Source organism: Lissotriton helveticus, chromosome 12 (genome assembly GCF_964261635.1).
Source record: "Lissotriton helveticus chromosome 12, aLisHel1.1, whole genome shotgun sequence".
Classification (NCBI taxonomy): domain Eukaryota; kingdom Metazoa; phylum Chordata; class Amphibia; order Caudata; family Salamandridae; genus Lissotriton; species Lissotriton helveticus.
The window spans coordinates 103637524-103660158 of NC_136073.1; the positions used below are offsets into that span (position 1 = coordinate 103637524).

The window sequence follows — 22635 nt, forward strand, 5'->3', positions numbered from 1 at the left end:
CATGATGAGGTGAGGTAAACCATCTTTGGAGATGCCATGTGTTTTATAAGTATTCATATTTCACCAAAAGTACTCTTCTCTATTAGGTGAGTTACTTTTCATCGAGTCCTCTGCTAAGTGACAAGCTCCAGTTCCCATCCTTCTTCCGAACCATTCCCAGTGATATAGTCCAGGCCCTTGGACTTGCTCAGCTGGTAGCGCACTTTGGCTGGACCTGGGTAGGGATAGTGTCCAGTGAGGATGACTATGGAACACTGGGATCCCAACTGTTGAAAGAGGAGCTCCTTAAACTTGGAGTCTGCATTGCATTCCACAAAGCCTTCCCCATCATCCCTCTGACTATGAAAATGGGTTTCAGCCTAGATGTGGTCAAGAGTTCCTCTGCCAGCATCATTCTAGTCCTCTCCCCTGATCATTTTCTACTACCAGTAATGGAAGAACTCTCAAGACAGAATGTCACTGGTAAAGTGTGGATTGCTACTGAGGCATGGTCAACCTCCCCCAGTATTTCAAACAAAAAAGAACTTCAACAGATGTTGAGGGGCACCATTGGCTTGACTGTTAAGGAGGGAACTATGCCTGGGCTTAAAGAGTTTCTGCTTGGGCTTAATCCTTCTACAGCTACAGGTGACCATTTTGTAAAACTTTTTTGGGAGCAGGCCTTTGGTTGCCAATGGACCACCACTAAAGACAGCCTGACCCTGGGCCATGTGGAACTTAATGAATCTACAAACATCTGCACTGGATTAGAAAAACTTCAACAGTTCAAAAGTCAGAATTCTGATGAATATGACCCAAGAATAAGCTATAACATATACAATGCTGTTTATGCAGTGGCACATGCCTTACAAGACATGCGATCTTGCTTGCCTGGGAATGGACCATTCATCAGTAAGACATGTGGGGACATCACCAACATCAGACCTTGGCAGGTAATGTCTGAGGATTTAATTGAATTACATGCTGGTTTTAACTTTAATGGAATGATTACCAATTACTTCAGGTAATTGCAGGCATGATGCAGGAATTTGGAAGAAACTGGAAACTCTGAAGAAGGTGCTGTGCTGTGTGCTGTCTCTGTGGTGGTATAAAAGAAAAAGAATATTCATGGTGGGTGTACCCTAGGTGCAACATGTCTGCAAGTCTTTAGGCATTCACTGTTAGAGAGACCAAGAAGAAGTCTAAATAAGCTAACCGTGCAAGAGAAAGGATGAGTTAACCAGATATGCAGACGCCACATCCAAGGCATACATTATAGACTGCTCTACTGTGCTTCTGTTGCCTTATTTTAGATTTTCTGGTCTTCCAATTGAACTCTTGTCATTTTAACTATAGATTGTTTCATTTTAATTATGTGAATTACGGTTCTCTTTTCCCTATACCTTCTTTGTAACAAGCGGATGTTTTTTCTTTCCACAATTCCCAAAAAATATCCAAAGCGAGTATATTTCCCTACCTGAATGGGGTAGTTTGCTCTTTCAGGCAACCTTTCTGAAGGGGGTCGGAGTGTGAATTAATATGATGTAAGGCATGTAAAACATCTGGAGTCTAGATTTTGGGTACTGGAATATAAAATAATGTACTCACCCATAAAAAGGGGGATATGGGCAAGCCTGATCAATTTTGCTTGCTTGCAGCTTGCCAGCAGAAGGATTCTATTTGACTGTTCCGTTGTTGAATTATCTCCCTTAGTAAAGGACACTTGTGTTTTATAATTAGAAGTTAATCTAAATGTTGAAACGCATAAACCATCCAACATCATGCCAAACACACGTATGATCCACTGGGGCTTCTGCATGACCTAATAATTTACTGTATCTTCTCTAATATCTATTTACACACATGCCATGTGATTTGAGGAAAACAGTGTCTCTCCAAGTCTCAGTGTCTCAGATTAAACCTGGAAGTGCTTTTTTGCTTTCTTGAAGGTACTGTTAGACACCTTCAACGTATGTGCATTAACTGAGTGATCTATTAATACTCTTCTTTGTTTTCACAGCTTTTACATTACATGAAGAACGTGCATTTTAAAAACAAGGCTGGAGAGGAGATGTTCTTTGACAGTAATGGCAACCCCCCAGCTGTGTATGACATTGTCAACTGGCAACTGCAAACAAATGGAGAGATCATCTATGTCAAGGTTGGAAGCTTTGACTCCAGAGAATCCCCAGGGAAACAGCTGTCTATAAGTAGCAGTACCATGCAATGGAACCTACAGGAGAACAAGGTACGTACTGACTGAGAAATAGACTATAGAAACAACATACATGTTGAGTTTGGCTCTGGGCTAAGGAAAACTAGGGATCTGGGTGTTGATTCCTTTCCCATCTATTTGGGTTACATTGACCTCTGTGTAACTGTGACCCTAATTGATATTCTCTGGCGAGCTCATATATTTTCTTGTTTGGATTTCTACCTCTTTCAGTCAGGTGAATAATTCTGTTAAAAGACCACTGAGCCTGCTACAACGTCAACAGCCAACATCAGAGAAATCTAACAGAACTATAAACAGTATTGTTGGAGGAAAATGAAAACATGAGATCACTCTTAAGAATAATCTTAAGGTTAGGCATATTGGAATGAAATAGAAGGAAATGATATATCAACAGAAACAAAAAACATATAGTTTTTACTAGTTAGTATCAAATGGAGCACAAACAGTAGGAAATATATCATGCAGTCCATAATGAATGGGCAGAATTTAAAGACCAATGCAAGACAGGTATATGAGCTCCTTCAGTCAACAAACTATGCGGCACGTGCATCAATATCGCTTTTTGAGATTCCTTAATTGCGAAAAATAAGGAATCGCAATTAAGAAATTGCAACCTGCAATGCATCAACAAATCGCAAAAAAAATTGCGATTTTTTAAAATTGAGAATCGCAATTAAGGAATACCTCCCCATTCATTCCTATGGGCCTAGAGGCCCATTGGAATGAATGGGAAGACATTCTCAATTTGCGATTCTCCATTAGAGAATCGCAAATTGAGAATGCAATTTCAAGGGTGCAGGGGTGTCCAAAGGACACCCTGTTGCACCCCTGAAATCTGCCTATAAGTACATCTTGCACACACACATGCTCCAAGGGCATGTGTGTGTGTAAAATGGAACTTTGAAAAATGCACTTTAGTGCATTTTTCTAAGTTTTCTCAAATTACCATGAAGGTCAACTTCATGGTAATTTGCTCCCCTTATTAGCGAAATCGCTAATTTTTTAAGTTTGATGCATTGCATTTAAGGAATCTCAATTTGAGATTCCTTAAATGTATTCACAATTTAAGAAATCGCAATTTTGCTATTTCTTAAATTGCGAAAAGTACAAAAATGATGATGCATCCCAAAAGTTGAAATTGCATTCGCAAACGGCCGATTTTTGCGATTCGCACCATTTGCGAATGCAATTTACAATGATGCATGTGCCCCATGATGCCACTAAATAGAGGAAATATTTTCCCACATCAGGCACCATTGAAAGATGTTGAGAATCTCTCCTAGATATTCATTCTGTTTAGGGCAGTGCTGATTTATAGTGTGTGGTATATAAATAAATAATACCGGATCTAGGTTTGACTGGACATAGTAATAACAGATAGCTCAATAAATAAGAGTCAAGATTCGAGGTAGTAGGAGTTTGCAGGTTTTAATACAGCATAAAGGACAGGAACAGGACAACCTGCACAGGAATAGGATGGCAGCCCCTGGCAGCGCTGCCAGGGACAGGAATCAGGATCGGGAATCGGAATCGGCGTAACATTTAATAACAGTACACAAGCATATATACTAAAACAGTTGCATTACAATGAATACAGTAGGCGGAGCAGTGGGTGTGGTCAATAGCAGTCGCGAAAGATAAGGGTGAAAGTGGGTGTAACAAGAGGCGTGTACATAGACATGTGATGTAAACGTAACAGAATATGTCATAAATGGGGCGGAAACATGGAGGGGGCTACCTGAGGAGCCGGGACCTCTAACCTAATGGTGCGCGCAAACTGACAATGACGTGTTACTAGGAGAAGCTGGGGGCTATGAACTCTGTACTAGGAGCAGAGACTGAAGACTGGAGAGTCAGGGCAACATGTACCTACCACTATCTAGTATCTGATGTTTAGAGAACATGTTGATAGAATCCAAAAGTTATCGGGGTAAAGGCTAACAGACTCTAAGACTGGTGCATACATGATTCTACATGTAGTGCGTGATGAAGAATATTAAATGACCATAAATACAGTATTTCCCTTACATGGAGACGTAAAGGCTAGACGATGACGGAAACTATTGATGCGATTCAGTAGCTTAGGAATGCAGAGAAGGAGGGCTGGACTGATAACTAGAATCATAACATACTCTTGGCAGACTCGTAGGCAGAGCCAGGCTGAACCGGGCACTGTGAGGCAGGAAGTAAGTGAAGGGTCAGGGATACAGGTGGGGGCTGTATCGCTCCTCAGCGAGGGCTCAGGAGACAGGAGCTGAATCTGGTGTCCAGGCCCTTTTGAGGCCTAGAAACGGGGACTTTACAATGAAATAACGTGCACACTGAGAAACGTGGCAACGTAACTTTACTTAGGCCCAATATTCGTAGTATTCACGAGAACTGGAAACTGGCATACTAGAGATGGACACAACTGTAATTGCGTCTTTAATCGAACATGGGGAATACATATGCATATTAATCATGCACACATAACATAAGATGGGGAACACGTAGGGACACAGAACATGGCATAATTTACTTTTCCACATTCCCTCCTTGTCACTACGTTTCCATCAGGAAACATCAATATTCATGATACCATCTATCATTTCATACAGTATCATTTGCTCGTCTCGAATTTTCTTGGAACTGGATTTAGAAAGGGACTTGGGACTAGCAATACAAGAGGTAGCACATATGCCACAAATCGCAGGGCCACATTGTATACAGAGGCAGCAACTGAATATGATCGCTACTGCAATACCTAAAAAGGACAATACTTTCCATCCCCAGGCGGAAATTATATTCCAGAACCAACCGGACCATGTCCAGGTGCCTGGATCTTGGTGTAACATATGGGCAATTTTATGGAGTCTGGTTATAGCTGAATAAACAGACGGCGCGTTATTAGGAATGAAAATGCAGCAACTAGATCCGATGACTCTACAGGCCCCGCCCCTATCGGCCAGTATGACGTCAAGGACGAGACGATTTTGGAGCACGACAAATCTCATAGCAGATTGTTCTTCGGTTAAGTTACCTAGGGCAGAGGCAGTCTCATTCACTACTGCTTCGAGAGTTCTTGTTAATCTACGTAATAACTTACTATTCTGGACAGGTCCTATAAAGAAGAAGAAACCTTTATTGAAATCTGTATACTGTTCTAGAGCAGTTTCAGTATAATCGACAATCGGGGACTCGATCTCCCTTCTATGTCTAATGTGTACTAGATGTGTGTTTCTATGATAATCAGATGGGGCTAGGAAAACTGGTGGCAGTAGGAAGGCAATGTAACAGGTTCCCTCCCAATCGAGGGGCAGACGAACATATGCGGTCTGACCACAAACAAAATAGGAATGACGTGAAGCTTTGAAAATAGATTTCCTACTGTCACTATACTTGACAATAGTAGTACAATCACTATGTCCTACGTGTATGGAACCATTATTTCGGACACATAATTCGCCTTTAACTGGTAATACTGAAATAGCAGGTAAATCTGGAGTAGTATCAGACTGAACATTCAGGACCATAAAATTCGAAGAATAATTACCTAAGTTATAAACTTCATTTTCTAGATCTAACCCTGTTCTGTGGGGAAGACCTTGCTTGTCTGGAAAACATGTACTGTTAAGAAAAGACATATCTGTTGAGGATGTCGTTAACGTGGACCAGGCTCCACACGAACCATTATGTGAAAATGGATAAGGAAAGAGTGGCAGAACTCCCTTCGGTGTCTGGAAAGGGGGGAGTCGACCACACACCCAACAATTAGTGGCATTGCTGGTCTGGTGTGAATAATGTAACATGCGGATAAAGGAATTATTACGCATAGCAAGACGATAAGATAGTTCATGAGGAGGCAGATCACTAAACGTGTGCTCTACTGTAACAATAGAAGACTTATTTACATGAGAGACTGGAAAACACAAATAAAAAGCATAACTTGTGCAGGTAAACATAAGGCTGAAAAACAATATGAAACTTAGAAAAACGATACATCGGATTGAGTTTTGACTAACTCTCTCACTATGGGGGTCTATTTTATACATGTCAGAAACCGGTCTAACCGTTTCACCTAGGGGAGGACTTAGACAATCAAACTGGCTGACTTATTTTACTAGACCTTAGTTTTAGCTTATACTCCTGTTGCGGAGTTTTCTCTAACAGGGAGGAATCTGTATCATTGTCTTTTGCGGGACAGTCCTTAAGAATAGTACTTTGGCAGTCTTTTAAATCCTCGGAAATGTTCTTAGAAACAGGCTTTAATCCGTAAAACTTTTTCACATGAGACAAATGGACCCAGCCTTTCCTGCCTTCCAGCTTGACGGCAGTACGGGTGGCCAGGAGGACCTGTCTGGGTTCCTTCCAGCGAGGCTCCAGCGGACTTGAACGATCAAAGTTCCTCACAAGAACCATGCATCCGGGAACGATTTCATGCGGTGCCACCTCGGTATTGTCTGGAAATGCGGCAGCAACCTGTGAACGACAAGAGTTGAGGGCAGACATCAAGGAAGCTAGGTAATCTGTCAGCATATTACTTGAAAAATCGGTAATACTTCGGGGTCTAGGTGTACCCCACATATTAGGGGGGCGGCCGAATACGACCTCATACGGGGACAGACCTGATCTGGAATGCGCGACCATGCGCATATAAAATAAAGCGACTGGCAGAGCTACTATCCAGTCTACACCTTTCTCTTTGCATATTTTGGCGATGCGGATTTTCAGGGTCTGATTATGTCTCTCTACGAGACCAGCTGCTTCTGGATGGCGTACACAATGGAACTTCCACTGGTACCCTAACAAAAGGGAAACATGTTTCATCAACTCAGATGAGAATGGCTGGCCGTTATCAGAATATACGACTCTAGGGAGTCCATAACGGGGGAAGAACTCACGAACCAACTGCTTGGCAGTGGTCGCGGCTGTGTAATCTGGGACTGGATATGCCTCTGTCCACCTGGACAAAGCGCATACTACTACAAGGACGTACTTGAAACCTCGACATCGCTCCATCTGAATGTAATCCATCTGGAGGACTTCAAAAGGGTGGTCAGGGGGCTGGAATCCACCTTGTTCCACCGGGACACTTTTACCTGGATTAAACTGGCAACATATCATACAGGTACGGACTTTCTGCTTGGCTGCAGCTCGTAAATGCTTGTTGAACCAAATGTTCTGGATACTGTCTAACATAGCTTTTTCTCCTAAATGTGCTGGACTATGTGCAGTATTGATAATGACTTGAACCATAGAGTCGGGGAGAAACCATGTGGCTTTTCCCTTCGTTACCCATCCCTGATCTGTCTGGACCCCTCCTTGTTCGGACCATTTCTTGATTTCATCGGGAGTAGCATGTAACTGGATATCTATGACATCTTGAGTAGGGTCCTTAACTGTCATACATGTAGTCTGATCTGGAATACGTGTCTGTGTCGGATTAACTCGAGTGTCTGGAGTCTGTGCTGTAAGCTTGGCTGTGCGATCTGCTAGATCGTTACCTTGAGAAATAATGTCAGTAACTTTCGTATGTGCTTTGCACTTCATGATAGCAATAGATGTCGGTAAATGTATGGCATCTAACAGAGCTTGAATAAGGAGACCATGCTGAATCTTGGTTCCATGAGAAGTCATGAAACCTCTCTCCTGCCAGAGCACTCCGAAGTCGTGTACAACTCCGAATGCGTAACGTGAATCTGTGTAAACATTAACTTTCAGGTTCTTAGCGTGTATGCAGGCTTGTGTCAGAGCAACTAGCTCTGCTGCTTGAGCAGACAGGGTGTCAATACGGTGTGTTTCAATAACTTCAGTGTCAGTAGTCACTGCATACGCGGCTACTAGTTCTCCTGTACTCGTTCTCATACATGAACCATCCACATAAAGTGTCAGGTCAGGATCTGGTAATGGAATATCTGTCAGATCTTGTCTTGGCCTAGTCATAATGTTAACTACTTCCACACAGTCGTGTGTGGCAGGATTTGAATTAACTGATGGTAACAGGGTAGCAGGATTTAGAACGTTGCAGCGTCTGATTTCTATGTGTGGCTGGAACAGTGTCAATTCATAACCTGTTAAACGTGCAATTGTCAAGTGCTGAGTTTGTGTTCGGTTTAAAAGAACTTCCACGGAGTGTGGAACTTGTACTGTCAAGGAATGTCCTAATACTATGGAATCACTTTGTCTGATAGCTAGTGCTGTGGCTGCAACTGACTTGAGGCACGCAGGCAGAGCCTGGGCTACAGGATCTAATGTGCTCGAAAAATAAGCACAAGGCTTGTACTGTCCTGCTTGATCTTGTGTGAGAACAGATAATGCTGTACCTTCACGTTCAGTGACGAAAAGTGTAAAAGGCTTACTGTAGTTCGGTGTAGCTAGAACTGGAGCTTGGCATAAAGCTTTCTTTAACTCATTGAAACTAAGTGTATGTTCAGATGACCAAGGGAGGACAGTCGATACGGCTGCCTCCTGTGTCGTTAACTGTATCAGTGGTTTAGCTAGAAATGCATACTGAGGAATCCATTGTCTACAATAAGAAGTAAGGCCGATAAAAGCACGTACCTCCTTCTGTGTCTTGGGCTGAGGAAGACTCGCTATTAACTGGATACGGTCTGGTGTCAACTGCCTACCCCACTTGGACAGTAAGTGGCCTAAGTAGATCACTTGCTGTACACAGAATTGAAGCTTCGAAGGGGACACCTTGTGCCCCATCTCGGCAAGGAAATACAAGACTGTAAGTGATGCTCGCTCGCAAGCACGTTCAGAACGGGCTGTGATCAGTAGATCATCGACATACTGGAGCAGGGCAGTGTCAGTTGGCATGTGAATATTGTCTAGTTGTCTTTTAAGTGCTTGACTGTAAATACTAGGACTTTCTGTGAAACCTTGAGGAGCTCGTGTGAACATATAGCTTCTTCCATTTAAACAAAATCCGAAAAGAAACTGGCTGTCTGGATGAATGGGGACACTGAAAAACGCGTTCTTGAGATCTATGACTGTAAAAAATGAGGCTTCGGAATCAATGGCTGTCAATAGGGATGAAATATCTGGGACAACTGGGTACTGGGGAATAATACATTTATTGAGTTCTCGAAGGTCAATCACTAATCGATATACTGGAGGTGCATTTGGATCAGTACGTTTCATGACGGGAATGATCGGAGAATTACATACATTGGAGTCAGTTTCTACAACTACTCCTTGAGCCATGAGCTCGTCAATAATTTTGGATAAGGCTGCTACAGCCTCAGGTGGCAGTCTGTACTGTCTGATTCGTGGCAGGACTACACCTCGCTTGAGAGTCACACGATGGGGTGTGATTTGCATATAACCAACATCAGTTGGACCTTGTGCCCATAGATGCGGCGGGACATTAGACAATCTCGGATCAAAATCTCGTAATACATAGTGACCCTTGAAGTCACGTAGGAACAATCGTATTCCCTCTGGGGAGCAGCAAATAACTGCACCTAATTCTTTCAGTGTCTTAATGCCTAACAAATTTTCTGGACATGACTTTGTAAGTAACAGATCAGTGGTGCGGGACAATGGACCTACTTCTAGAGTAACTGGCTTTGAAATCTCATTTACAATAGGCTTTCCTGAAAATCCAAGGGAAACATTTCTAGAGCCTGAGAGCGGAGCCCCTGGAACTTCGGCGTGACTGATGGTGGTCCTACTTGCCCCTGTATCAATCAGAAACTTTCTGTCTTTCCCTCGTACTTGACTATGAACATAGGGACCTTCTTGATCTACAGGAATCTCGATGAGAGGCAAGCCTACCTCCCTCTCTAGGCTGTTTCATGAATACGGCTGATACTCTGGATACTCGGACTGTGCATACTGGTACATCTGCTGTGTAACATGCTGTGTTGCAGCAATAGGCTGCGGTGCTGTAACTGTCTGTTGTGCATTCTGTGGCTGAGAGGTCTGTGAAACCTGTTCTTGTCTAGGCGGACGTGGTCTTTCTTTAGTCTTACCAGTAGCTATATTATGTTTCAGAACTGCACACTCGTTTATAAAATGACCTGGCTGTTTACAATAATTGCATGTCCCTTTAACGGGAGCTGCAGGATGACTTGCTTGAATCGGACCCCTCTTCTGACTGTCTTGAGGAACAGATTGTGCAACTAGTACTTTCATTTTCGTGTCTTTCATACGTTTTCTCTCGTGTTCCTGCTCTTCTCTGATTCTATTCTGGTGGTACTGGAGCATCTGTAACATCTGGGACGGGGTACTAGCTTGCCACGTACTTTCGACTTTCAAAACTCGATTCTTAACTTGTGGACTTGAATTCTCGACTAGTTTAGTAACAAAAAGATGAGGGCATGACTCGCTACTCGTCTTCAAGCCACTGTTTATAATAAAGCATTTCTCAAATCTAGAATAAAAATCACTAGTGTCTTCATCTTGTTTCTGTTTACAGGCTGAGATTGCATCCCAGTCTTCCTTTTTAGTGGCTAATAATCTGGGCAAAACTTGTATTAACAGTTCTGGTAATTCTTTACATTTATCTCCAAGACCGGTACCTGGTACTCGTATCTTATCTTCAGCTTCTAGGACTGCCCAATCGATCTTTTTCTCTCCCACCTCCCAATCTTTTTCCTTGAGTTTCTCGTATACCCCTGCGGGCAACAGGACCTTTAACATTTTAATAATATCTGGATAAGTGTATTCTCCCATACGGAGCATGTCTTTTAATTCTCGGTGGAACCCTGCTGGATCTTTGTCGTGACAAGGAATTAATTTCTTCATTTCTAAGAGTTCCATCTTTGTAATCGGGGTGTAAACAAACACTCGTTGCATTTCACCATCTGTTGTCCTGACTGGGTGTACTTCTCGTAACGGGTTCTGTCTATCTATGTAAAACGGTTTACTTTCTGGGGGTGAGACATGAACAAAATGCGGGTTCAAGAACGTACTATATTTGTGACGCTGTTCTAAAATGACACTAATTAAATCGGTACCTAAACCTTTCCATCTATACTGGAGTAACTCGTTCAGGACATCGTGTAACGGACCTGGATCAGAATGTTGACCCTCATACAATGTAATGAGGTGCTGGATCATGTACATACCCACCAGTCGCTGCTCGGCTGGGGGCAATTTCAGGAACATTTGTGCCACTATTTCATCTGGAAAAGTGGTAGAATCAGTAATCCATCGGACTGCTGATCGGACTAGTTCTTGTTCATGCATAGTACTTAACTCACTATAACCGATTCGTGATTTCAGAATGTGATCGGTAGCTTGAAACACTTGTTCTAGAGAACCTTGTTCTGGTGCTGGATGATGAAAAACTGACTTGTGTTCTAGGCGTAAATGGCGGTCTGGAAATCTAGATTTTCCTACATACGCTATTCTGGCGGGATTCTCGTCCTCTACCTCTTCTGTAGGAGAGTCATTCTCTTTCTCGCTTACTTGTGCTGCTTTACGTTGTTCGTGTAACCTTATTATTTCCTTACGAATTTTCTTGTACATACTCTCTATACTACTGATAGTTCTGTGTTTACCCTCGGCTATATTATCACTCCACCTTGTCAGGATTCTCATTTCAGCCGGATCTTTGGTCGGATAATCTTGTTCCCTTATTAAACAATTAATCAGAAACTTTAATATCATGAGCTGGATTTCAGCTTTCCTTTGAGACATGGCTTCGCTAATACTTTCTGGATCATTCCCTGTACGGATGAAACGATATATTCTGTCTAGATCTTCTTTCATATCTGGTAGGGTGTCCAAATACCCGGTCACCCGTCTTACACGGATGGAATATATAACTGTACTATCATCACCTGCGACTGGATCATAGCGGCATTCAGTAAGAGCTCGTCGGATATCTGCAACGGACTTATATTTGGGCGTACGTTGTAACGCACATTCATGTAACTCGGCCAACGTTCTACGTTGGTGTGGTGGCGGGGTACCAGGAGGACCTCCTCCTGCGGCCCCTAAACTGGAATCGTCGACTGACACTCTTCGTATTGGCAGAGTGGCGGGAAATTGTAATGTAGGCTGGACCGGGGGTACCGTAACAGGTACTCCGGTGTCTGGAGGAGCAGGAATTACATGATTTACAGGGACTGGCGGAACAGGATTTGTATATTCCGGGACTGCGTCGTCCAAATAGGACGAGATGAAAATATCAGCTGCGGTCGGTTTGTGACGTAGCTTGGTCGGAACTAAGGGTGGCGGAAAATTACTGGATGCCTCCGGGGTTGCTTTTGGCAAGCCCTCGGCAAGAAGAGGATACATACCCTTAATAAGGGCATGCCTCTGTCTGTCTGACTGCTCGGTTTTGACTCGTTCACCTATCTCGATTAATTCCCTTTCTTGGGCTCGTTCTAAGGATTCTCTACTTAATTCTGACTTTCTGATTTCTTTTTCGGTTCTTTTATGAGATTCTTTGCGCCATAACTCGATGGCATCTTTCTGTGACTGTCTGGCTTTCTTTTTCCATAATGCTTCTTCTACTCGCATGATGCACTCGGCATCCCATGTACCCGATACGGGCCATCTATACTTTTCTTCTAACTGTTTGGTATACTCTACCCATAAATCTAGATATAATATGGCACTTATGCCATGCTTCTGATACATAAAGTGACCTGGACTGTCCCTAGGCGGGACAGGAACTGCTTCTTCTAACAGACCTTTTCTAGTTCTTAACTGACGTAGTCTGGAAAATAACGGCATGACTGAACTGTAATCTGGACACAATACAATACACAATGAACACGATAATTACTCCACATTCATACCACGACATTAAAATACATGAAGAACATTTAAAAATAACAGTTCAAACAGAATACTACCTGGAATACGGAAAACAGAATACATGAATTTTCTCTCGAGAACAGAACTGACTAGAACAGAAACTAGATGCACTGCTAAAACAGTACGAAACTTACCGGTCTCATAAAGAGACACGTCAGGACCCGCATCCACCGAAGTGGACACTTCGTTTTGGGATCTGTGTACCACCAAACCCCACGGACCAGAGACAATTAAATTGACCCTGTCTAGATACTCCCCAGCAACGGTACTCACCGGGCAGCAAGAACGGAAGGCCTCGGACTGGACTGGACTGCTTCGACGCCGGACGGACGAACTTCGGACTTCTGTTACGGGTGGGCCTCCGGATACCTCGGACCTTGGACTCTCGGCTTGGGCTCTGGTCGGGACTCGCCGCGTTCCTCCACCGCCTCGTCTGGATGCTGGACCGCAACCTCCGTCTCCTCCGTGGGCCTGAGGGATACTTGAAGCAGAAATATCTGCACGTGCACGGTATGGTTCCGTCACGGCTGCAGAGGATCAGGGGGCATACGTGGCTTCACCGGCGCGTGGGGAAAGGGCAAGTCCCTGTTCGGGCGCCATTATGTGGTATATAAATAAATAATACCGGATCTAGGTTTGACTGGACATAGTAATAACAGATAGCTCAATAAATAAGAGTCAAGATTCGAGGTAGTAGGAGTTTGCAGGTTTTAATACAGCATAAAGGACAGGAACAGGACAACCTGCACAGGAATAGGATGGCAGCCCCTGGCAGCGCTGCCAGGGACAGGAATCAGGATCGGGAATCGGAATCGGCGTAACATTTAATAACAGTACACAAGCATATATACTAAAACAGTTGCATTACAATGAATACAGTAGGCGGAGCAGTGGGTGTGGTCAATAGCAGTCGCGAAAGATAAGGGTGAAAGTGGGTGTAACAAGAGGCGTGTACATAGACATGTGATGTAAACGTAACAGAATATGTCATAAATGGGGCGGAAACATGGAGGGGGCTACCTGAGGAGCCGGGACCTCTAACCTAATGGTGCGCGCAAACTGACAATGACGTGTTACTAGGAGAAGCTGGGGGCTATGAACTCTGTACTAGGAGCAGAGACTGAAGTCTGGAGAGTCAGGGCAACATGTACCTACCACTATCTAGTATCTGATGTTTAGAGAACATGTTGATAGAATCCAAAAGTTATCGGGGTAAAGGCTAACAGACTCTAAGACTGGTGCTACATGATTCTACATGTAGTGCGTGATGAAGAATATTAAATGACCATAAATACAGTATTTCCCTTACATGGAGACGTAAAGGCTAGACGATGACGGAAACTATTGATGCGATTCAGTAGCTTAGGAATGCAGAGAAGGAGGGCTGGACTGATAACTAGAATCATAACATACTCTTGGCAGACTCGTAGGCAGAGCCAGGCTGAACCGGGCACTGTGAGGCAGGAAGTAAGTGAAGGGTCAGGGATACAGGTGGGGGCTGTATCGCTCCTCAGCGAGGGCTCAGGAGACAGGAGCTGAATCTGGTGTCCAGGCCCTTTTGAGGCCTAGAAACGGGGACTTTACAATGAAATAACGTGCACACTGAGAAACGTGGCAACGTAACTTTACTTAGGCCCAATATTCGTAGTATTCACGAGAACTGCAAACTGGCATACTAGAGATGGACACAACTGTAATTGCGTCTTTAATCGAACATGGGGAATACATATGCATATTAATCATGCACACATAACATAAGATGGGGAACACGTAGGGACACAGAACATGGCAAAATTTACTTTTCCACAAGTGCACTACCTTTTGAGCCAGACATAAATGTGAGACTACGAACACCAGGAGTGAACACCCTGTCCTAACATTCTGAATGTGGCTCATCCTCAGAATTGCCTGTATTTGACCTGAGTACCGCAAATGTCATCCAAAATAGTATTACACATTATTCAGAAAATCTAAACTCTGCGAATAGGCTACAGAATGTAAATGTAAGTAATCGGGGTCTTTTGAATGTATTATTTTAAAAATGTATGGCCTAATGGATGTTAACTTTGAAGGATACTTTAAAGTATCTATCCTAATGTTTAGATGTAATTTCAACTTGCTAGAAGTGAAACTGACAAGCTCAATAGTACTTACACTCAGATATTTGTGTGTTCTCAGTAGATCGAGCCCTAAGAAAATGAGATACAGTATAGTGACAGCCACAACAATAATGAACAGGTGTTTCATAAAGAAACTTCCCTTCTCTCTTCCAATCATAGATCGTCTACAGGACCATCTATCCAGCATTTCTATTTAGAGAGCTTAGAAGGTGTCAACATGATACAGACTTCTGTAGAAGTCTTAGAGAAGGAAATATGCGTTTGCCTAAAGCGCAACCTTTACAGGAAAAGTTAAGCAGAGAGGTCCATCCTTATCCAAGTCTAAAGGGAGTCTGGCTCTCTACCTATGGGAACACCAATTAAAATAACAGGCGATTCAGAAACATCCTTATCTCCTTTCACACGACAAGGTACCAACAATATTGGTACTCAAGAGCATCATCTGCAACCTCCCTTAAGTTTCCCAAAGCATTGAAACTTGTAATGTAAACTGCAATCTTGAACATTCCGCCATACATGGTGAATAGAAGGCATCTTCTAACCATTAGTTCTCCATTTTCACTGTCTTACTCCCTTCAGGCCTCATTATCAACAGTCTAATGCAAACAATTTGCCTTTCTCCAACTAAAGAGTAGCATGGTAATGCACCTTTCAAAAGAAGAACTGGCAAGGCTTAATGTATTTCAATTAAGGCCTGCAGTCAGGCTATATTAACTCAGCAGTCAATATAAACTTAGAATACATGCTTTCACATATGTAAGTATAAGTTTTGGAATACGTGCAAAACAAGACCAAACAAAAATTGATGAGTGAAAAGCCATGAATTAGTCTTAGCCAGAGTAATTTCTCTGGGTATCCTGCCTTGTATAATTGTGTGCTTGCCTGTACCTTTTCAGGAATGGACCAACCATATGCAAATAAATATTGATTATACTCTAAAAGAATGAGTCCAGACTAAACTGCTAGGTCACTGTGCCTTTAAGGGGGAAACAGAACTGACCTAATGTAGCCCCTTTCTCTGGTGCAACCTAATGTCTTAAGGCTCAGTAAACTAAATGTCCCCAACCCGGATTTGAAAATTTCTCACTTGCTTGGCCTTTTCAGGTACCCCATTCAGTGTGCAGTGAGAGCTGTGTCCCTGGGTACAGAAAAGCTCCTAGAAAAGGACAACCCTTCTGCTGCTTTGATTGTATTATTTGTTCTGAAGGAGAGATTTCCAATCAAACAGGTAAACATTTGAAACTTTAGCCATATGACCCCTGAACATTTACACAGGTACAACATATTTCTATTTGTGAATTGTTGCCAGAAACATAAACTTCTTTTTGCCAAATATTCACTCTCTACACTGCAAGTCTCATTCATATTTTGGGATTAAATTGCACTCCTTTCCATCCTCAAATATATCTGAGACTTTCATGGATTCTCATAAAAAGAGCCTTGTTTTGTCTTTCAAAAATATGATTTCATAGTGAAGAGACTTCAAATCTCACATGGCTATTGAGATCTTTTAAAACTTCCAGTTACACAAGGGAATTCTATAAAGAAAAGTTCAATCTGGATTCAGCCCTATACCAGGTATTGAACTCACTATGGCTAACACCGGGGAAGAGCTCTTACTGTCCTTGGAAGAGAAAAATATATCCCTTCACATTGGTCAATTTCTCAGCTAACTACAACACAGTCTACCATGACTGTTATTCCTGGCCCTTTTTGCTGGGTCATCCCAGATTTTTCCTTTGCTGAACCTGTTTCTGTTTACTTTTAGGATCTGCACACTTTACTCCTGCTAACCAGTGGTAACGGTTGTGTGCTCTCTCTCTTAAACACGATAACATTTGTATACACCTGGTTGGTGTACCTAATTTGAATATAAGTCCCTTGTAAATGACACTACATGACACTACATGTACCCAAAACCTGTATATTAAATGTAACTATTGGGCTGCAGAACTCATTGCGCCACAGACTAAAGTACAACATCTCTCAGCTCTACCAATGCAACCTGTAGTGCAGTTTTAAACTGTAATCAAGACCTTGGAAAATATTCTTTTTGCCAAGCCTACACCTTCGTTTTTAATTCTTATAAGTTACCCCTAAGGTTGGCCCTAAAGGGTCGTAGAACAGAGTGCGTGTTATTTAAAAAGTAGGACATGTGCACTAAAAGTTTACATGTCCAGGCAATGAAAAACTCCCAAAGTCATTTTTCATAGAACATGGCTAGCTCTCCCATGGACTAACACTGGGGTAACTTTTTAAAGGTAATACGTGAAAACTTTGGTTTGGTAGCAGATAGAGAAATACTTTTTCCACTTAGTTGAATTATAATTTACAATCATTTTCAATTGTAAAGTCAGAATTTAAATTACTCTTCTAAAAAGGCCATTTTTAGAAAGTGGCATTTTTCTGCCTAAACAAATGTGACTTTCTGCCAGTGTCCTGTGGTATGATGTGTTTTTCTTACAGACTGGGAACAAACGAGCAGTGTGTGGAAAGGTACTCCTCTCTTGAGCAGGATGGCATGGGGGTGGAACTCAGGCCTTCCTGAGCTACAAAGGTTAACCAGAGGGCTGTGCTCGCCCCCTTCCTGACTTCTGAAGCTGCCTGCTCTGTCACTGGCAAATGCAGCTCATGCCTGGACCTGCCCACCCTTTGTTACCCTATACAATTTGAAGCCAAACCCTGGAAAAGAGGCAGAACTGACCAGAACCAGTGTAGCGGTAGGCAAAGAAAGTAACCCACACATAGGCTGGCACTGGTCATTAAAGCCGCGCCCTCAGAACCTCTCAACACACATGGTCCTGTGGAAGATTAAGAAGAAGGACTGTCCTGCTGTCTGAAAAAAGAAGAATGGACCTGCTTGCCTTGAAGCCAAGAAGTGAATCTAAGGGTCAGTTGATTGAAATCCTGTTTGAACTTCAGGGACACAGCAAGCTGACCAGCACCAGCTTGATCTACTTGAGCCCTGCTGCTGGACTCTGCTAGTGTGAGTCCTGATCCCCAAGAGATGCCCACCATATCCTTTGCTCTTGGCTGGTATCAGAGTATACTCCTCCTCCTTCAAAACTGCAAACACTGACCTACAGGTAAAAGGTCAGATATTTTGAGGTCCTCCTAATAGCCAGTGGACTCCTTGACATCAGTAATAACCACTATGAACCCGCCAATGTGAAGTTCCGACAGCGAGATGCTCTTTGCACTAACATCAACCGCCTGCAACACCCACTAATGCAAAGATCCAGGGACAACGTGCTCTTTGCGCTGGCAACAATCTCCTTTTAGCTGTCCCGAAAGCAAAGCCCTGGCTGAGGCTTCTCGCATGGAATTGGGACTGGGTTAATGTACACACTTCACCGAGCTGAACTGGGCTCCTGTATCTGACCCAGGCTGCATCACAGATGGCCTGTACTTTTGACTTTGACCCGGTCCAGCATGATCAGATAATCGCGAGTGGCACTTTTTGGTGCTCTTTTTACTTGAAACTTTAAAAATTCATAACTCTGGTTCTATTTAATAGATTTATGTTACTTTTTCTTTTCATTTTAAATGTTACATTTCACTCTATTTCTCTAACTTAGGGGCTCATTAGGATGGCGGACGGAAGGACGACCGCCGTCCTGGAGTAGGCGGAAAAGCCTTTTTTCTGCCCGCCTTCCGCGGACACTCCGTCCGCCATATTAGGATGGGAAACACTGTCAAATATCCGTACGCGGCGGAAGAGCACGCACCGCCGCGGAAGTACACCCGACCCCGCGGCGGACGCAACCAATCCAGACACACCGCCGTACAGAATGACGTCTCCGACCGTCCTCCAAATCAAAATGGTGGTAAACACACATAAAATCGCTGCGGAAAAACAACCTGCCTGAACACGGCGGAATCACCACAGCGGAGGTACACACCACAAGCAGATCGCCGTCATGGACCCAGCGTTACACGCATTTCCGATACTCTTCATGCTCCACCACCAGCAAGTCATGGACCATCATCGCCGACGCGCAGGTACGCCAACTCACCAATTGCAGTCGGAAGGGGAGTAACTGCCATGGCTGTGACGTTGGAAGGGGGAGTGTCATGTCTGAGAAACTACATTGACGATCGCACAAATATATCCACAATTCAAGTACACAACCAGGAATGACAACAACAAATCAGAAATTATGATTTACTAGCTTTATTTAACATAAGCGGCGTATAATCTCAGAATATTCAAGAGCATGGGCACTGGGTACAACAGAGCAGGTACATCACTGGCAGCACATGGGAGGGGCTAAGTGCATCAACAGTCCATTGCACAGAACAGTTACATCAGAGGCACCACATGAGAGGGTAGAATGCAGTATCAGAACAGCAACAGGGCATTGTGGCCAACAGAGCAGGTACATCAGAGGCAGCACGTGAGAGGGGCTAAGTGCATCAACAGTCCATTGCACTGAACAGGTACATCTGAGGCAGTAAATGAGAGGGGCTAAGTGCATCAACAGTCAATTGCACTGAACAGGTACATCAGAGGCAGCACATGAGAGGGGCTAAGTGCATCAACAGTAGGCATGGGCGGATTTTGCGGATCCACGATCAGCGGATTTGCGGATTTACGGATCGTGGATCCGCAAAATTGGCGGATTTTGCAGATTTGCGGATCCGCGGATTTGGGGCGTGGCTTCCATGCGAGTGCACATGCCTCTTGTGTGTGTAAAAGGTCTGAGGTCGATCATAGCAGTAGATAAAGAGACAGAAGCTCCTGGTCACAGGAACAGCAAAGGGATTGCGCTCGTGAAAGTCAAGGATGCAAAGGCCTCTATCCAGCATCACAGCTGATTTTCGACTGTAGATTTGGGAAGAAGGCACACCTGCCCAGCCTCGATGACGAGCACGATTGTTTTTGGGCTGATGAATGAGTCACTGCATTTGAGCTTCAACTAGTTCCAGCGACCATGTGTGTGTTACTATGCAATCGCCCCAAAGGGCGCAGGGGTCCCTTGGGTGAGCTGTCCATCATAGTGGGTCAATGGTGGAAAGACGGTGCACACCGCGAGTGTGTGGACGGGGCTTCCATGCGAGTGCACATGCCTCTTGTGTGTGTAAAAGGTCTGAGGCCGATCAGAGCAGTAGATGAAGAGACAGACCCTCCTGGTCACAGGAACAGCAAAGGGATTGCGCTCGTGAAAGTCAAGGATGCAAAGGCCTCTATCCAGCATCACAGCTGATTTTCGACGGTAGATTTGGGAAGAAGGCACACCTGCCCAGCCTCGATGACGAGCACGATTGTTTTTGGGCTGATGAATGAGTCACTGCATTTGAGCTTCAACTAGTTCCAACGACCATGTGTGTGTTACTATGCAATCGCCCCGAGGGGCGCAGGGGTCCCTTGGGTGAGCCGTCCATCATAGTGGGTCAATGGAGGGAAGACAGTGCACACCGCGAGTGTGTGGGCGGGGCATCCATGCGAGTGCACATGCCTCTTGTGTGTGTAAAAGGTCTGAGGCCGATCAGAGCAGTAGATGAAGAGACAGACCCTCCTGGTCACAGGAACAGCAAAGGGATTGCGCTCGTGAAAGTCAAGGATGCAAAGGCCTCTATCCAGCATCACAGCTGATTTTCGACAGTAGATTTGGGAAAAGAAAGCACACCAGCCGGGCCTGTTGTAACTATTTTACGATGGCGCCGGCAAGCTGCCAGCGCCATCCTAAAATAGTTACTAAATTAGCTTCAACAGGAAGCTCTAATAGATAAAATCGAGCACCTGCTTTATTTTATCTATTAGAGCTTCCTGTTGAAGCTAACTTAGTAACTAATATAGGATGGCGCTGGCAGCTTGCCGGCGCCATCGTAAAATAGTTACAACAGGCCAGGCTTCAACTTTTGCCCCCGGATCCGCCGCTCGCGGATTTGCGAATTCTCTGTAAATTCGCGGGAGTTCGCGGATGGCGAATTTACCGAAAATTCGCAAAATCCACGAGCGGAACGGATTTTGCGCCCACCCTTAATCAACAGTCCATTGCACAGAACAGTTACATCAGAGGCAGCACATGAGAGGGCACAATGCAGTATCAGAACAGCAACAGGGCATTGTGGCCAACAGAGCAGGTACATCAGAGGCAGCACGTGAGAGGGGCTAAGTGCATCAACAGTCCATTGCACTGAACAGGTACATCAGAGGCAGCACATGAGAGGGGCTAAGTGCATCAACAGTCCATTGCTCTGAACAGGTACATCAGCGGCAGTAAATGAGAGGGGCTAAGTGCATCAACAGTCCATTGCACAGAAAAGTTACATCAGAGGCAGCACATGAGAAGGCACAATGCAGTATCAGAACAGCAACAGGGCATTGTGGCCAACAGAGCAGGTACATCAGAGGCAGCAAATGAGAGGGGCTAAGTGCATCAACAGTCCATTGCACAGAACAGTTACATCAAAGGCAGCACATGAGAGGGCAGAATGCAGTATCAGAACAGCAACAGGGCATTGTGGCCAACAGAGCAGGTACATCAGAGGCAGCACGTGAGAGGGGCTAAGTGCATCAACAGTCCATTGCACTGAACAGGTACATCAGAGGCAGCACATGAGAGGGGCTAAGTGCATCAACAGTCCATTGCTCTGAACAGGTACATCAGCGGCAGTAAATGAGAGGGGCTAAGTGCATCAACAGTCCATTACACAGAACAGTTACATCAGAGGCAGCACATGAGAGGGCACAATGCAGTATCAGAACAGCAACAGGGCATTGTGGCCAACAGAGCAGGTACATCACTGGCTACCCAAGTACGTGTGTCAAGCGACCCGTCACAAGGACAATAATAATGTCAGGGTGGTTACATTCGTCAATCTACACACAAAGTAAAATGACATGTGAGTGATGGCAACTAAACCTTACAACACAGAATCTGGTGGAGTGCCTGAACTACTCGCCTCGGACACACTTCCAGCACCAGAAACTGGAGTGTGAGACACAGCCACCGATCTACTGACTGACACATGAGCCATAGACCCAGACACACCGCCAGCACCAGCAACAGGAGTGTGAGACACAGCCACCGATCTACTGACTGACACATGAACCATAGACCCAGACACACCGCCAGCACCAGCAACAGGAGTGTGAGACACAGCCACCGATCTACTGACTGACACATGAGCCATAGACCCAGACACACTGCCTGCACCAGCAACAGGAGTGTGAGACACAGCCACCGATCTACTGACTGACACATGAGCCATAGACCCAGACACACTGCCAGCACCAGCAACAGGAGTCTGAGACACAGCCACCGATCTACTGACTGACACATGAGCCATAGACCCAGACACACCACCAGCACCAGCAACAGGAGTGTGAGACACAGCCACAGCTGTTGTCACTGACACATGAGCCATAGACCCAGACACACCGCCAGCACCAGAAACAGGAGTGTGAGACACAGCCACCGATCTACTGACTGACACATGAGCCATAGACCCAGACACACTGCCAGGACATGTCCCTATACACTTACCGACAAATACCATGCCTGCATCTGAAACATGAGAGTGGCGGACACACAC

At 44.4% G+C, this 22635-nt stretch overlaps 1 protein-coding gene across 1 annotated transcript in view; it reads left to right on the forward strand.

The window, feature by feature from the left end:
- The window catches only part of LOC144797962 (extracellular calcium-sensing receptor-like), a 123555-nt gene that overhangs the window by 42903 nt on the left and 58017 nt on the right, over positions 1–22635 (forward strand). The window contains exons 3-5 of the mRNA XM_078668768.1: positions 87–932; positions 2000–2227; positions 16198–16321. Coding sequence (XP_078524894.1) covers positions 87–932; positions 2000–2227; positions 16198–16321 — 1198 coding nt within the window. The remainder of the gene's footprint in view (positions 1–86; positions 933–1999; positions 2228–16197; positions 16322–22635) is intronic.